This window comes from Chlorocebus sabaeus, chromosome 3, assembly GCF_047675955.1.
Source record: "Chlorocebus sabaeus isolate Y175 chromosome 3, mChlSab1.0.hap1, whole genome shotgun sequence".
Lineage (NCBI taxonomy): Eukaryota > Metazoa > Chordata > Mammalia > Primates > Cercopithecidae > Chlorocebus > Chlorocebus sabaeus.
This window is the reverse complement of record NC_132906.1, coordinates 18194228-18211574: the sequence shown is the minus strand read 5'-3', so window position 1 is coordinate 18211574 and position 17347 is coordinate 18194228. Positions and strand designations below refer to the sequence as shown.

Below are 17347 nucleotides of genomic sequence, written 5' to 3'. Positions count from 1 at the left end.
TAGCCTGTAATTCTTAAGTTTTGTAAAATATTTTGAAATATATGATGGGCATAAACAACAGGGAACCTTAAGGGACAAATGAGTTTTCAACAAATGAATTTTGGGAAATGGAATTCCAGGTAGAACGAATGAGAATGCAGAAAAAGTCTACCTGGTTGATAAACGCAGTTAAATCAGGAAATAAAAAAGCAATAGCCCCTTTAAATGAAGTGTGACCACAAAAAAAAGGAAGGAAAAAAACAAAACCTCTTTTGTATTGGTGGGGAAAAAAGGGAGAAAAAGTTCATTTTTATTGGTGGGGAAAATTTGATCAGACAAAATTTTCATTAAAAAAAATCCATACCATCTCCAAACCTAATTTTTAAAATACGTAAACCAAAGATTATTTCCAAATTTTTCCTCATACTATTTCCCTTAGAGTATGATCATCATAATCACGAGAAACAGATAAGTCATACTGTGCCTTACCCCCAAATTTTCATTTCCAGTCCAATATGTGTGACTGAAATAAAGTTGTTACAGTTTATCTGAGTCGGGCCCCTGCATGTCACTGGCAATATTTTCTTTTGGATAGTTGCTGCTATGTACAAATGAGATAGGAAGAAAGAAGAAAAGAGATGTGATGCTCCCCTGCTTTCCCCTAACCTTTTATTAGGTAATGAAAGAAAATGTGTCATATATGCTTCTGCAGTATATTTTTACATGCAATATAAAACCATTTATGCAAGAAAAAGTTTTATATTTTTATGCCACCAATTTCAAAACCTGAGTTAAAGTAGTTTACAGTGCAATTAAAATAAAACTGTTAAAAACTAAAATAGTAAGAAATAAAGGGAAAGGCTGAGAAATAATACATCTGAGGAAAGCTATTGCAATTAAGCACAAAATAGCTCTAAGCTTCCTAGTTGCCAGAGCAAAAATAGAAATAAGATGCGTGACATGAATTTCTTTGTCCAATAAAAGGGAGGAGTAGAGAGGGGCAACATTCTTTAATGTATGTCATGCAGTGTGTTCAGCAACTTACGTAAATCATTTAGTTATCTCAAAAACCCCATGACATAGATATTTTTCCCTTCCTTCTTTCAGACATAGAAACTTAGGTTAAGGGAGGTTAAGAAATAACTGTATAAAATCAAAAATCTATTAATCTTTAACCCAAGGTTTCGATTAAAGTTCAGGCTTTTGTCTTAAATCCTATATTCTTTCCATTTTAACATACTGAACTTAAAAAAATACACACACATAAACATTCTCCAGAAATTATTTTTCTGAGTCCAGAGAGAAATCTGGCTGGTGGGCCTTTACAAGAGATAATAAAAATATAATAGTGATGTCAGTAGTATTTAAAAAATACAAAGGTATGTTCATGTACATATAGCCTTTCCTGATCATCAGTGAAGCCCATCGTCTGGCTACCAATGAAATATTAAAGGGAAATGCTAACCTGCAGTCCTGTGAAGAAAATTCTACATTGAGCTTTATCTATTAGAGCATCTCAGCTGTCCTGATGACTGACTGACTTTCTCACTCAGTTGGAAAAACATTCATATCATTTATACATTTGTCTGAATAAGAGTATCACATTATTCAAATAATCCCACAGTATTTCTATTTCTAAAGCTAACTGCTTGTTTAACGAAGTTTCTTGTTAAAAAGATATTTTAAAATGAAAAACCAACTCCGTGTCAGCCCCCAGAGACCTGTTATCATAATTTCCACCTTGCAACTTTCCTAAAATATATTCACACAAATGTTCACTTGACACATCATATCTATAGCTCTTGGGATACTAGAATGTCATGAATTTTCATTTCCCAAAAGCATTATCAGGTCAAAACACTTCCATAGGCTGACTAAAATAATAAACATAAACCTTGCTTAGTTTTGAGAATACATGAACAGAAGCACAATGTTCTACTATTGTCTCCTGTATGCATTATTTAGAGTCCCATATTACAAGCTCCAATACAAGGCTTATTTTTAGTTTTCACTTTATGTTCCTTTCCTAACATTATAGTTGCTTCCCATATTCATTTACTCAAAAATTATTTATTGAATCTGTGAAATACCAGGCACTGCAAATACAAAAAGGAGAATAAGAAATTGTCATTGTTCTCAAGGAGCTCACAGTTTAGGAGATAAAGAGACAATCAAATCAACAATTAATTGCAAACAACTGTAATACATATTACACTAAAAATGAAAACAAAAAGATTTAACTGAGAACAGGAAATGTTTAAATAGGCTTTGCATACAGGATTACTGATGTGTTATCCTCTTAGTTTTAGTCACAATTTTTAATTAAAGTAACGTTTGTTTTTGTGTTCAGCACTAAGTTAGAGAAAAATTAATGTCAAGGTCTCTAACAGGGCATGTGTTTTTCTAGGACACTTTTCTTTCAAAAGAACTGTTATAAAATGCAATCTAATTTTACGGTGAAGGCACAGGCTTAATTCTGATAAAGAAATTTAACATTGCCTTTCCTCACAGAGCTGACTGCTTTGCAGAGTCAACCATCTCTCGCATGGGCTTAGTCTGTAACTTTTCTCACCACTGTCTACCACCAACAGGGGAATATTTGTGGTGATGGAACTGTACTATATCGTGACTATGGTGGTGCATTCAGGAATCTACAAATGATAAAATGTATAAAAATAAATACACCAATAAGTAAAACTGTGAAATCTGAATAAGACAGGTAGATAGTACCAAGGTCATTATCCTAGTTGTGGTACCATACTATAGTTCTGTAAAATGTTACCTTTGGCAGAAACAAGGTAAAGGCTACCTTGGATCTGTGTATTATTTCTTACAGTTGCATATGAATCTATAATTATCTCAAAATATAAAGTTTAACATTTAAAAAGTTTAAATGTTTTTTCAAAGTTTAACAGTTAGGAGATGAGAGAATTCAGGTAGGGGAGAGGGACATTCCACAAAAAATTAAAAATATGAATAATATTTTGTCTAAGCCCAGGTCTTTCAAATTATAGTCTCTGGACCACTGCATAAAAATCCCTGGGGCCGAATCCTGAGCCCGAATCAAGATTTACTGAGTCATTAACCAAAAGACACAGTTGTTTACTTTTTTCAGTCAGATCTCTGAGGATGGAGGCCAAAACTTGCCATTTTATCAAGCTCCTTGGTGGTTCTTATGTTTACTGAGATAAAGCGTGGGATACATGAATTGTAACGTAAAAGATCAGGAAGAAAAACTGAAATAAAAGATGGCTCCAATGACACCTAACATCAGACTAAATATTTCCAGTGATTTAAAAAAAAAAAGCTTTGAAGAACTAATTGTTCAAATTGTAAGGGATAGAAAATTCTTACTTATTATAAGTCAAAATTTGCCACCTGTAAATTTCTCCTTTAAAACTCAGTTCCAAACTCAGCAGCAATACATAATAAAATTTAGCCCTTTTTTAAACAAGAAAGATCATCAAATATTTGAAGACACCATCGTGTCCCTCTTAGTCCTATACTTCTAAATAAACAATTCTGGTGTTTTCAACCCTACATCATTTTTTGAGACCCTTTACCATCCTATTCACCCTCTTGCCCGCCCCGTTTTTTCTTAAAAGCTTGAGTCTGTTGATATTTCACATTTAACATTCCATACTTTGTGTCATTCACAATTTTCTATGTAAGTTGTCTATATATACTCTAAAGTCTTTGATTAAATGTTAAACATAAAAGGATTGGATTGAAGGTGCTCTGAAAAGTTTACAGACTTTTCAGAAAAAAAGCTGACTTACAGGTCAACATCCAGTAATTAACCACCAATGGGGGGGTACGACCATTTATCCAGCTATAAAATACAGAATGACATAAACAAGATAAAAGAGAATTTAAGGCCAGACTTCCTAAAATTAATTTCTATCCAGGCAATTTGCAATTCAATAAATCTGAGGACAACATCAACTTGCTCTCATTTTGGCTTGTAGAAATCACAAAATGGGTAAAGGTGGATTTTAGTGAAAGGGAAGGTAGTTAGTAAACAAAAAGGGAATGAAATGCATGAAATTATGATTAAACTTTTATAAAGTTTTGATACTTAGGTTTTTTTTTTAACGATTTTATTCTGGCATAAGGAATAAAATCAAGAGACTATTTTATTTGGTATTTTTCCTTTCAACTAGTCTTAAAATTGGGCAATATTTTTATATTTTCCTGCTGTCAACCCCTTTTTTCAAACAAAATCTTACATGGAATCCTCATACATTAAATAAGTAAAAGTAAAATTGCTCTAACTAAAATTAGGGTGAGAGAATCTGACCTCCAAGACTCCATTATCCTTCTACATCTTGCAAAGAAACCCTAAGATTCAATGAACTATGCTTTGAAAGCCACAGTTTTAAGATAAGGTACATGTTTCAATATCCAATAACATACTTCCTATACGGGTAAAGAAAATGTTTGCTTTGTTTTGTGCTATTAAAGATAGTATTTTTAGATGATATTGGTACATATAGTTTATTTTGCTAATTTTGTCACATTTTCTCCATGTTTTTATATGACAGAAAAGTAAGTTACATTGGTTACCATTTTAACTGCAATGGATCATTCCAGTGGATCTCTGAGTCCTCAGTAGCCCATGATATTCTTTTATACAAGTAACTTTACACCTCTGCATTCTTTATAATTTCCCATTCATCAATCTTAGCCTGAAGAGAATTGTATTAAGAAGGATTAAGGGCTGAATATAAAAGAATGTCAAGATCAATGGATGTAAAACTAAGGAGTTGGGGGTCATGTATTTGCCATTGTTGGTCTAGCGCAGTGTTTTTCAAACCCTTGACTATGACCCATAATATTAAACCATTTAAAACCATTACCAAAACTGAAAGAAACGCTTCACAAAATAATATTCACCCAAACTATTTTTACTTATTTATTTTTTAGAGACAGGGTCTCCCTCTGTCACCCAGGCTGGAGTGCAGTGGCATTATCATAGCTCACTGCAACCTTGAACTCCTAGGCTCAAATGATCTTCCCACCTTAACCTCCAGAATATATGGGACTTCAGGTGTGCACCACCATGCCCAGCTACCCAGACTATTTTCTATTTTATTTTATTCTAATTTACTTTTTCAGGCTAGCTATGATTGACTTAAATAGTAGTAATGACTGATAAATCATAATTTACAACCCACTGATCTTGACCCGAACAACAAAAAACATGAGATGGATCAGGAGTCACAGACTTTTTCTGTAAAAATCTTGATAGTACATATTTTAGGCTTTGTAGGCCACATATGGTCTCTGTTGTAACCACACAACTCTGTTGCAGTAGGGTGAAAGCAGCCATAGACAGTATGTAAACACAACCGTAGCTGTGTTCCAATAAAGGTGCATTTACAAAAGCAGGTGGTGAGCCGGATTTGGCATGTGGCCATAGTTTGATGACCTGTGGTCTATACTACAGTATACTGACCTACTGCAAAATGAGCAGTTAAAGTGGTAGTATCTCCATATTACTGATGAAATACCTAGAATACTAAAAGGTTTAAGTGATGTACCCAACTACTGAGCAGGAGACAAGTATACTGCATCATAATATAATGCTTCTCCCCCTCTACACTACTCCACACAGGAGAGATGCATTGTTAATGAGTTTTAGCATAATTGCTATGAGTTTTAGCAATACTGAACACAACACATTATACAAATGCATACTGTACTCACCTTTATTCACTCACTCATTCATTCAATCAACCAACAGTATACCTATTGTATAAACTACAAGGAGAATTTATACAATTAACTCTTAATTATACCAGAGAGGATATATCATAGCTTAAAAATAAAAGACAATGATTGTGAAAAAAATAGTAGTAAAGCTATTAAAAATCTGAAAAAATTTACATTTTAAAAAGCAATCATTTCTGAACTCCGCAGCAAACAATGACAATACATCATCACCTCTCTTCCAAAGAAGGAATAATCTCTCAACCCAATATCAAGTTTAATGCTCCTAAACTACTGTCTTTATGCTAAAGTTACTACTGGATAATATAATAGCTTAGGACCTTATGAACCATGTTATTATTCTGCTTTAATTTTGATTTGGAGTTATATATAATTTTCTTTGACTCCAATCTCCAAATTATTGAAAAGGTGGTTGTATGAAGAAAAACTTACCTTTCAGATTGAAGCTTAGTGGTTTTTACTATTAAATCTTGAGTCTGTTCCTTTGCTGCCTAAAATTATAAACATATCTAATATAAGTACATTCCAATTTTATTACATTTCAGAAAACAAAACTACCACTTACTGAAATTTAGACTTGAGATCACTCTATGGAACTCAAAAGAAAAGCACAACAAAATGAAATATGTAGATGTTTCAAGGCTCATCTACTGGAGGAACACACTCAAGAGTTCTTAATATACACATAATGCTAAGGCTTACAAGAAAGAAAAAGGTATCCAGATGCTGACTAAAGAACTTAATAGTTCATGATGCTTTTTAGTGCAACAGAAGCACTGGAAGAACAAGTTAAGAATGAAGAACATGACTTCAGGTATGGACATGTTGAACTGAGATACCATGCAACCTCTACATGGGGTTGTTAACTAAGTCACTGAAAAGCAAGTGTGGAGCTCAACAGAAAAGTGTAAGATGGAGGTAAAAATTTGAAAGTTGTAATATACAAACTACCTGCCATATAAGTTTTTGGGTGAGGATCAGAGCTAGCCCCATCTAAAGGACACAAGGCTGTTCCTAACCAACTTCCATTCTAAGCAATTCTCCCTTCCCTAAGCCACAGTTGAAAGGATCAAGAGTGAAAAGTCAATTAAGAAAGCATTTTATCCAAAGATTAGAACACATTCACGAAGTGGCTTTAAACAAAAGACAATAAGATTCTCTCTCAAAGATCTGAACTGGGGAATATTACAAAACTAAGGCAATAAACAACAAGAAGAGAAGCAAGTAGTCATGAGGCACGTACAGAAATAGAGTCCATGCCTTGAAGAAAAATTAAATGAGCCAGAAAGATGCATAAATTACGTCATTAGTAAAGTAGAGAAAAACACATAAAATAGAAGGTGAGTCAGTCTGTTAAAGAGAAAATACCAGAGCAAACACCCGAAGACACTGGGTCATTTTCATGTTAGAACACCACAATAAAGAGTCAAGCTTCTGTTGCTAAGATTTCTTTCTTTTTTTTTTTTTTTTTTTTTGAGACAGAGTCTCGTTCTGTCACCCAGGCTGGATGGAGTGCAGTGGCGCGATCTGGGCTCACTGCAAGCTCTGCCTCCCGGGTTCACGCCATTCTTCTGCCTCAGCCTCCTGAGTAGCTGGGACTACAGGCGCCCGCCACCACTCCCGGCTAATTTTTTGTATTTTCAGTAGAGAAGGGGTTTCACCGTGTTAACCAGGATGGTCTCAATCTCCTGACCTCGTGATCTGCCTGCCTCGGCCTCCCAAAGTGGTAGGATTACAGGGGTGAGCCACTGTGCCTGGCCTGTTGCTAAGGTTTCTTTCTAAAGCTGCCTTAGACCTAGACACCTCCAGTTCTGGGTTTTTAGAGGCCTAATCCTCTACAAACTCAGTTTTCAGACTGTGAGGGAAATTGTCTTATTGCTTTCTAGGTATCCTGTCAATAACAGAGCCTGATTGCCACCTCAAATGAAGCTATTTTGAGTATATGTTCCCAGGAAATAGATTTTTTAAGAAAATAGATTTGAACCTAGGTAATTCTGCATATCACTTATCTTTATTATTATTATTTGTTTTTAAAGAGGCAGGGTCTCACTCACTCTGTCACCCAGTCTGGAGTACGGTGGTGCAATCTTGAGTCACTGAAGCCTTGACCTCCTGGGCCCAAGCAATCCTCCCACCTAAGCCTCTAGAAAAGCTAGGACTATAGGCATGTGCCACCATGCCTGGATAACTTATTAAAAGTTTTTGGTAGAGATGGGGTCTTGCTATGTTGCCCAGACTAGTCGCAAAGGATCCTTCTGCCTCAGCCTCCCAAAATGCTGAGATTATGGGTGTGAGCCACCATGCCCGGCCATTTCACTGACTTTTAAGGAATGGAGCTCAACATGATAGCTCCCAAGGTACTCTTTTGGAATTATTAGACTGCCAATAACTTCTTCAAATGCTTATACTTCTTAAACTTTGAAGTTCCATTTCCACCCTTGTACAGTCTGGCCTTATGCAATTTTTAAAATATAGTATCCCCTCAAGTCAAAGATATATTTACATTTTAATATTTCTGAAAAAAAGAATGCTTCACAAAATCAGTATCAAAAAACATTTACTAGCTTTTTACTCCAGTCATTATTGAGGGTGCACCTTACAATCAACACCATTTATTAATCAATGAAATACGATACTTTAGCACAATGTTATATAATAAGAATTTGCAAATGTTTTTTGCATATTTCCTGATTTTTTCCATTTATAAACTATGGTAAGAATTCCAAAGTAATATTTAATAATATTAATGAAGACTATTAATCTCACTTTCCATTTATCTTAAATGTTAAAGATGATTATTATTGAATTCATAATAAACATATGCAACTAAATGTAATTTATCCAAGGAAAACCACAAAGGAATAAACAATAACATATATAAAACTACCGATTACATTTTTAAATGTTTTCTAATAATTTCTAAAAGGTACCATAGGCAAAGCATTTCAGAAAATATTAAATAATTAAATGAATCATTATAACAACATTCGATAAGAAAAACAGAGCGGATACTCTAAGAAATACTTTTCTTTATGAATGAATAACTTAAGAACATTAGAGTTGATATTATGAACATACACTATTAGAATTCCAATAGTGCTGTATCCAAATAAATTACCTTTAAGCATAATTTGAAAGAATAAACAAAACCTTCAAAATCATGGACCTCCTACTATTAGAAATGATATGTGGATCAAAAATGAATGTAAACAATAGGCAGTATCAAATATTTTTAAATATTCAATTAAAAAGCTATGAGGGAATCTTTTATAGGTGATAAAAATGTTCTGTATCTTGATTATGGTTGTTGTTTCACAGGTGTATAAAACTGTCAAGCCTATCAATATGAACACTTTGAATGGGTGCAGTTTATTACCATTCATAAATTATTCCTCAATAAAGTTGACCTGAAAAAAGAAAGAAAATAGGCCCATGTCACTACAGAAGAAAAAATAGGATGTAAGGTGGGTGCAAAGAAAATATAAAGGACTGGCCAGGCATGGTGGCTCATGTCTGTAATCCCAGCACTTTGGGAGGCCGAGGCAGGCAGATCACTTGAGGTCAGGAGTTTGAGACCAGCCTGGACAACATAGCGAAATCCTGCCTCTATTAAAAACCCAAAAAGTAGCCAGGCGTGGTGTCAGGCGCCTGCAATCCCAGCTACTTGGGAGGCTGAGACACAATTGCTTGAACCCAGAAGGTGGAGGTTGCTGTGAGCCAAGATCGCACCACTGAGGATAGAGTGAGACTCTGTCTCAAAAAAAAAATACAAAGGACAAAACAGAAGGAGACACTTCGGTTGTAATTTAAAATATTTATAAACTATTTGAAAAATAGCACGAAGAATTAAAATACTATGATCTTTTTATATTTAAAACTCTATGATGAAAAGTATAAAATTATAAGTAAGGGTACAAATTAAAAAATAAGAGATACTACCACTAAAAGTTGGAAACTGAGTAGTCTAACATTACAGAGCATAATATTATTTAAAAAACACAAAGGTACAATATAGAAAACATTATAAAGTGTAATTTGAGGAAAGGCATTACATTATGGAAACTAAAAGATGAGAAAAGGAAATAAAAAATTAAAGAAAAAGAAGGGTCAAACCAAATCAACCACTGAGGCATAAAGTAAATATATGCCAAAAATGTGAAATGGACATTAATAATTAGTATATACTATATAATTATTTAAATATTGTCAAATTAACAAATACTTAAATATTGGACTGAGAGACAATAAACATGCCAATAATATCTGATAAGTTAGTAAGAATATCAAAATTTAGACAAGACCAGAAAAGATAAAATTTTAGAGAAACAAGAAATTAACTAGCCCTGCAAACTGATGATGCAAGTAGCCTGTGATTAATCTATAGAATATGCATTAATGATTCTTCCTAGAATCACTGTTGATGTCAATGGTTCCAGGAGACACTTAGAGATAGAAGCTTGCTCTTAAAATGTGAAGGTAGTAGACGTAATCATGATTGGCCCTTAGGAGGAAACTGTTCTATGTACTACTCCAAAATTAGATGACTGAGGGTAATTAAGTCAAAATGCAGATTCTGCTGCCAAATTGTAAGTTTAGGACTGCTTTCATTAAAAGATCTAAAATTATACATATTTTCCCAGAATTGTTTTAAGGCTATGCATAAATCAGAATTAAGCTGGGTCTTTATCAGGCACGGCTTTAGTGTGAAATTAATCCTAAGGCTTCTTACTAAAAGAAAATCATTCTTCCTAGATTTCTAGAATATTATGGAATTGAAAGGTTTATCACAATTCTACATAGTTAGCTCTGTACTGGCCAGATCAAAACATAAATGCTGTAAAGTCAGTTGAACAATATTAATAAATCATTATCCAAAGAAACACAAAGATATCTAAAATTTTTAAAAATAAGGATTATATTTATACCCAAATTTCCTACAGGGCATTATGGATTAGATATCTATACATTTTGTAGACCCAATAATTTTTGAAAGTTTTTATTTTTTTATTTTTTTATTTTTTTTGAGACGGAGTCTTGCTCTGTAGCCCAGGAACTATGCCAAAATCTAGCCATCATACAATACCTGTAGGCGACTTGTCATATCTTGACAACAGTTGCTCATTGCTTGAACATCTTCACTTATGCTTTCAAGTTCCTGAAAAGGAGAAAAGTAACATCATATATCATATATACAATAAGAAGAAGGTTCTCTTCTCTTAGCTAAATCCTTATTTTAGTTACATAAATTTTTTTTTGGTCAAGGCGTGACAAGAGATCCCATATTTAAAACTGGAAATGATTAAAAACAATAACATCTAGTGTTAGAAAAACTGTAAAGAAAATAGTCCAGTCCTTTTAGAGAATATGACCACAGGAAAATGGCAAATGCTTTATAAAACTGAATATCCCTGTATTCCTAGTGTTATTCAATTGCAGTTATTCTTACTGATGTTCAAATAGTCCTATGTTTGGCCAGTGGAAGAATCCTCTTCATATTAGCTCCAAAGTCCTTTTGACATTTATCCAATAGTCTCAGATAGCATCTTTGCTTTCTGATACTGATACGATTGTTCCTTTTAGTAGGAAATGATGTTTAAAAGAGCCAGGCATGGTGGCACGCACCTGTAGTCCCAGTTACTTGGGAGACTAAGGTGCGAGAATTGAGTGAGCCCAGGAGTTCAATGTTATAGTGTACTATGATCATATCTGGGAACAGCCACTGCACTCCAGCCTGGGCAACATAGCAAGATTCCATCTCTAATGTAATTAAAAAAAAAAATCCTTTCCAAATTATTAGTCTTCAGTCAATAAAAACCTACCAAGGTGTTAAAACAATCTATTTTTATTGAACACTCATTGAAACCATGTGCAACACTTCCATAACTTCCAGAGAAATATATTACTATTACAATGTATTAATACAGTTAATAAAATATTACATAATAAATAAGATATAATAACATAAACAAAACTTATTTTCACTCTATGGCGAGTGGACTATACTCTCAAGTATGATGAATCATTATTAATACATTGAAGTTACTGATATTAATCTGAAATTTTCATATTTTAGGATATAGTAAAAGTAACTCAATTCTAATTAATCTCCAATAGAGAAGTTGTTATCCAAGACAGGTTTATTCGATGAGGGGATATTTCTACTGGAAAGCCATTCAGGGAAATGTTAATATTTTTGTTAAAAAAAGCTAAAATTCCTAAGATAATCTTCAAGAACAATGTTACAACTTTCTAAGAATTAATATTTGTGGAAGTCACAGATTCATAAATCACATTAATACAAATAAAGACCCAAATGCAGCAAGAGAAATTAGCTAAGTTTTCTATTTGGGCATAGTATACGAATAGCAAATATATCAATCTAATTCAAAAAAATACTTAGCACAGAGCCAGACATAACAGTAAGTTATCAATATACGCTAAATGAAAAGAGTTTACATACCTCCTTCACTTCCTTGAAAATGCTTACAAATTCTTCATTGATGGCTAAACTTTTACGTTCAATATCTCCACGTAAATTTCTTCGAGTTCTCAGACTATTTTCAACAAAAAAGGTTGAAAGTGCCTTGAGAGCTTCTAACATCTCCTATACAATTGGTAACAGAAGATAGTTACTAGAACTAATTTTTAAATGTTTTCCTAATCTCAAGACAAAATGTAATGAAATCATTTTCAAATGATTCGTTTTCATTAAACAATCCAAAAAATATTGAAGGACCTTCAATTACTGAAGCATGCTTATTTCCAGAACATAATAAGGGTATACTTACTTGTGTATAGTGTTATATATATAAGAGGTTCATTGTAGAATTGTTTGGAATTGCAAAGACTAGAAATAATCTAAATGTCCATCTAAAAGGGATTGGTTAAATAAATTATGATATACCTATTTACAAAAAAAAATCTTTATGCACTTACGTAGTATAAGCTTTGAGATATGGTAAGTGAAACATCAAAGCACAGAAACAGTTATAATACCAACAGTTAAAAACTTAAAAGGAATATATACATGCATATTTACTTGTGTGTACCTAGTTTACACATATATAAGGTACACATTAACTATCTCTGGAACGATCTATTTAAGAATAAGTACTGGAAGCCTCCAGGCTAGAAACTGAATAACTGGAAGCAGAACTTGGAAGAACTTAAAGGGGAAGGCCTCTCTGAGGTGACTTTGACCTGAGGCCTCAGTGGTAGGCAACAGCCAGTCATGGAGACAAAGCCTTCCACAGAGAGAGCAAACAGTGAGTACAAAGACCCTAAAGTGGTAGAAGGAAGGCCACTATGACTGAAGCTATGAGAAATTATTACGATTTTAGGCGGGGGAGTAATATAATACAATTTACATTTATAAAAGTTTATTCAACTTTGTAAGGGAAATGAATGGTAGAGGGGTACAAGAAAGGAGGTAGGTAAGAGAAAAAACTAAAATAATCCAAGTATGGTTTGATAGTGGCTTAGACCAAGATGGCAGTAGTACAAATGAAAAAGAGATATTCCAAAACATGGCACAGTGGCTTACATCTGTAATCCCAGCAGTTCGGGAGGTCAAGTTGGGAGGATAGTTTGATGCCAGGAGTTCAAGACCAGCTTGGGTAACATAGTGAGGCCCTATCTCTACAAAAAAATCAAAAAATTAGCCAGGTATGGTGGCATGTGCCTGTAGACTCAGCTACCTGGGAAGCTGTGGCAGGAGGATCACTTGAGCCCGCAAGATCGAGGCTGCAGTAAATCCGCGTTCTCTCCACTGGACTCTAGCCTGGGTGACAGGGTGAAACGTGGTCTCAAAAAAAAAAAAAAAAGATATTCCAAAAATTTTTTTCAAAGTAGGATACATTTGTGGATTTGACAGGAGATGTAAAAAAAAAAGTGACAAGAATCCAAAATTACTCATATGCTTCTTGCTTGACGGGGTAAATGGTGATGTTCTTTAGCGAGAGTGGAACCAGTTTAGGGAAAAATCAAGAGTTCCGCCCATGTTAAGTTCTATGATGTCAATCAGTATCCAATTGGAAGTATAGTATAGACAACGCATTCTACAAATCTGGAGCTCAGTCTATGTCAGAAACACAGTCATAAATTTGAGAGTAATCATGCTTTTTACTACTTAAAATTATGAAAGTACAAGATTTTTCTCACAGAGAGAACATGAAAAGAGGAGAGAGCAGAGAACCAAGCCCAGGACATCCCATAGTACCCTAAATTTTGCAGATATACATGTCTACACCTCTACTACTGTATATTCCAGTAGGCTTATCCTTTCATGTTTCTGTTATGTTATTTTGAAATATTGGCTGGATTGACAAAAATAGTAACACTATTTATATAAATCCAACTTAATATTTAAGGGGAAGCAAAAATATGTTTACAACTATAAATACTTACCATACCAAAAAAAAGAAAAAAAAAAAACCCATAAAGTGAAGCAGTTTCTTTTGACTATAGCCTTGAAATGTCCTTAGGTCTGGTTCAAAGAAGTAGTCAGTAATACCGAATGAACGAAATCACAGACTCAAATGTAAATTACAGTTCCACCAGTTACTAGTTGTATGACAACCTAGCTGTCCTCTCTCCATGCTTTATTATCCTCATGGTAAAAAGAAGGTCATGTGGCCAGGCGCTCTGGCTCACACCTTGTAACCCTAGCACTTTGGGAGGCCGAGGCGGGCAGATCACCTGAGGTCTGGAGTTCGAAACCCGTCTGACCAACAAGGAGAAACCCCATCTCTACTAAAAACACAAAATTAGCCGGGTGTGGTGGCGCCTGCCTGTAATCCCAGCTACTCAGGAGGCTGAGGCAGAAGAATCACTTGAACCCGGGAGATGGAGGTTGGGGTGAGCCGAGATTGCACCATTGCACTCCAGCCTGGGCAACAAGTGCGAAACTCTGTCTCAAAAAAAAAAAAAAAAAAAAAAGAAAGAAAAAAAAAAAGAAGTCCATGTTATCTACATCAGAATAAGTAGCAGTCTTAAATGATATAATAAATATCAATACGAGATACATTAAACACTTCATAAATTTTATGATAAAATTAATATTTGTTAAGAAACAGTAAGTGCCAGGCTCTTTGCAAAGGACTTTACCTGGAGTCTCTCACTGAGTCCTCAAATAACCACCATGAGAAAGTTACTAGCAGTATTCCTACTTCCTAAACAGAAGCTGAGATTAGTGAAGGGACTTACTCAAATCATAATGCACAAATTTAGTGGTTCTATCTAAAAAGTGGTAGCCCCCAGAGCCCTTCTTTCTTATTCATTACATTGCAATGTTATTTTGTTACATATCGGAGTCAAATTGTTATTGACAGCTATTTTTCAGTTACCTACACATTCACCTATAAAACTTTGAGATATGTTCTTCTTTATGTTACACTGTCATGATCAATTTACCTAGCGACTCACGGACACAGAAGAGATGGCTGGGTATGTGAGCAACTGTAAAGTCCAACTTGAGTTTCAGGAGGTACTTGGGAGAGCATGCGGTCTATCTTCTAAAGAAATACAGCCTGAGCCCACAAATCATAGCGCTTGGCTAACAACAACAAAAACTAGTAGATATAAGTTCATTTCAGCCATGGGCAAAGGTAGTTCTTTCGCGCTGTAAATTATTGTAGCTGTGGTCACTTGTCGGCGGAAACGCTCCCTTATCCCTACCACTGCTCTCTTGGTCCCCTGACCCCCATTCGCACTGCCTTATCTTGGAATCTGCTCTTCTGCATGTATTTCCTATCCCGTCCTGTGCTCTCCTCCTGTCTCCCGGCTCACACCGCCAAACACCTCCGGGGGTGTATGGAGGGCACCTTTCGAGGCGCCACAGTTCACCAATCCCATCCAGAGAGTCTTGAAGGCACCTTTTCAGGTGGAGAGAACACACAGGAAACCCCTTCGCTTTTCCGGAGGTTACTGGGGCTCCCCTTTCTCACCCCCCCGCTCCCGGCGCCCGCAGAGCAGCGGAGCTCGCAGGGCTGGGGTCACTCGCGGTCGCTCTGCGGCCGGGACGAGGGAGACCGCGGTGGGTCCCTGACAGACGCCGCCCCTGGCCCGGCTCAGCCCCGCGGGAACCTGTGCCTCCGGCCCCACCAGCCCCGGTTACCTTGTCGTTGTCCAGCCGCGTCTCCAGGATCTTATGCAGCTTGCGGGACAGCGGGTTGTTGGTCGTCGTCGAGGTCCCGCCTGCCCCATTGTTGAGGCCGTTGGCAGCCCCGGTCGCAGACACTGCGACCACTTCCCCGCTGCCCTCAGCCATTGCGCTGCGCGTCCGGCCCCTTGCTGCCACCTCAACCAGGCAGGGACAGCGGCGGCAGCGCGAATATTGCGCATGTGCAGATCGGCCGCGCATGCGCATCGGTCCCGGAAGGCTCCACCGGGTAACCCTGCCTGGGCTCCCAGAAGGGTGAGGGGTGAAGAAGATGTGGGGGGGCGGGACAAGACCCTCAGGTGGGAGGAGAAAATTGCTAGGATTAGAGAGGACTTTGGAACTGTGAGTCTGCGAGCTTCTGAGCTAATTAGATGACAGCCAAATGTAATATGTAAAATACACCAAGACTTGTGCCTGGCATATACATTCAGCATAAGTTAACTAGAAGTTTAAATTAAATTTGCCTTATCTGAATTCATTTTTTTGAAAATTATGTGTTGAAGGCATAGTATGTGCCAAGTACTCTGGTAGGCACTGGAGAATCTACATTGTATGTCTGAAACAGACAAAGCAGTTAATAGATGTTATTAGGCTGTGATGAGTGCTCAGGGCATGAAGTAGTACAGTGAAAGAAAATGAAGGAAAAGGCCCACTTCACTCAGGGAGGTTTGGAGAGGAGTTGACATTTAAACTGAGATTCGAAGGAGAATCAGAACGTGAGGAGAAATCATTCCCAGTTACAAGAAAAGTGTGTAAGTGTAAGGGCCTCAAAACAAGATGAACTTGGCTCTGACACAAATGGACCAGAGCCCATGCAACTGTAAAGTAATGGATAAGAAAGTAACAAATTGAGAAAACCTCCCAGGAAACGCTGAAAAACAAACATCTTGTTTTTTTCTTTCTTCTCTCATTTTTTAAAATTTGAATCAAAATAAAATCCTGGACTTCTGTGAATTATTTGTCAGAAACACTATTTGGCTCTTGTCATCAATTTTCCTTGTTTCATATATATCTATGTACATATTTATATTGTATATCAGACTTAAGGGAAAATTACCTATTACACAGGTCACATAAAGAAAGCACTGACAAAACCACTCATCTCTACTCTAATAAAGACGAGAAGGCTCTACTATCCAAAAGAAAAAAATATACAAAAAGCAACAATATCTAGGTATGGATTCAACAAAAACGACAGAGAACCTAGATGAAGAAAACTTTAAAGTGCTACTGGGAGAACATACAACTTAAATCAATGAAAAAATATATTGTTCTCTTCAACAGGAAGACTCAATATTGTAAGATGTCTTTTTCACAGATAAATTTAAGTTCAGTGTAACCAAAACTAAAATATCAAAGGTGTTCCTAAGGTGTATATATCCAAATGAATCTTGACTATATAAAGCAATAATATAATGTGGAGTTTGCAAATATGTACAGTTCAAAGGAATGACAATGATAGCATGCCAAGTCAGG

General features: G+C 35.8%; 1 protein-coding gene across 3 annotated transcripts in view; it reads right to left on the bottom strand.

Moving 5' to 3' along the window:
• COG6 (component of oligomeric golgi complex 6) overlaps positions 1–16047 on the bottom strand; it is a 132132-nt gene extending 116085 nt beyond the window's left edge. For 2 of the 3 annotated variants that reach the window (XM_007960205.3, XM_037986773.2), the window contains exons 1-4: positions 15827–16047; positions 12173–12316; positions 10796–10867; positions 6145–6203 (exon numbers count right to left, since the gene is read on the bottom strand). In XM_007960205.3, the coding sequence (XP_007958396.3) occupies positions 6145–6203; positions 10796–10867; positions 12173–12316; positions 15827–15979 (428 nt within the window). In that variant the 5' untranslated portion in view covers positions 15980–16047. The remainder of the gene's footprint in view (positions 1–6144; positions 6204–10795; positions 10868–12172; positions 12317–15826) is intronic. The other variant, XM_007960204.3, reaches the window with a different exon arrangement.
• Positions 16048–17347: the final 1300 nt, after the last annotated feature.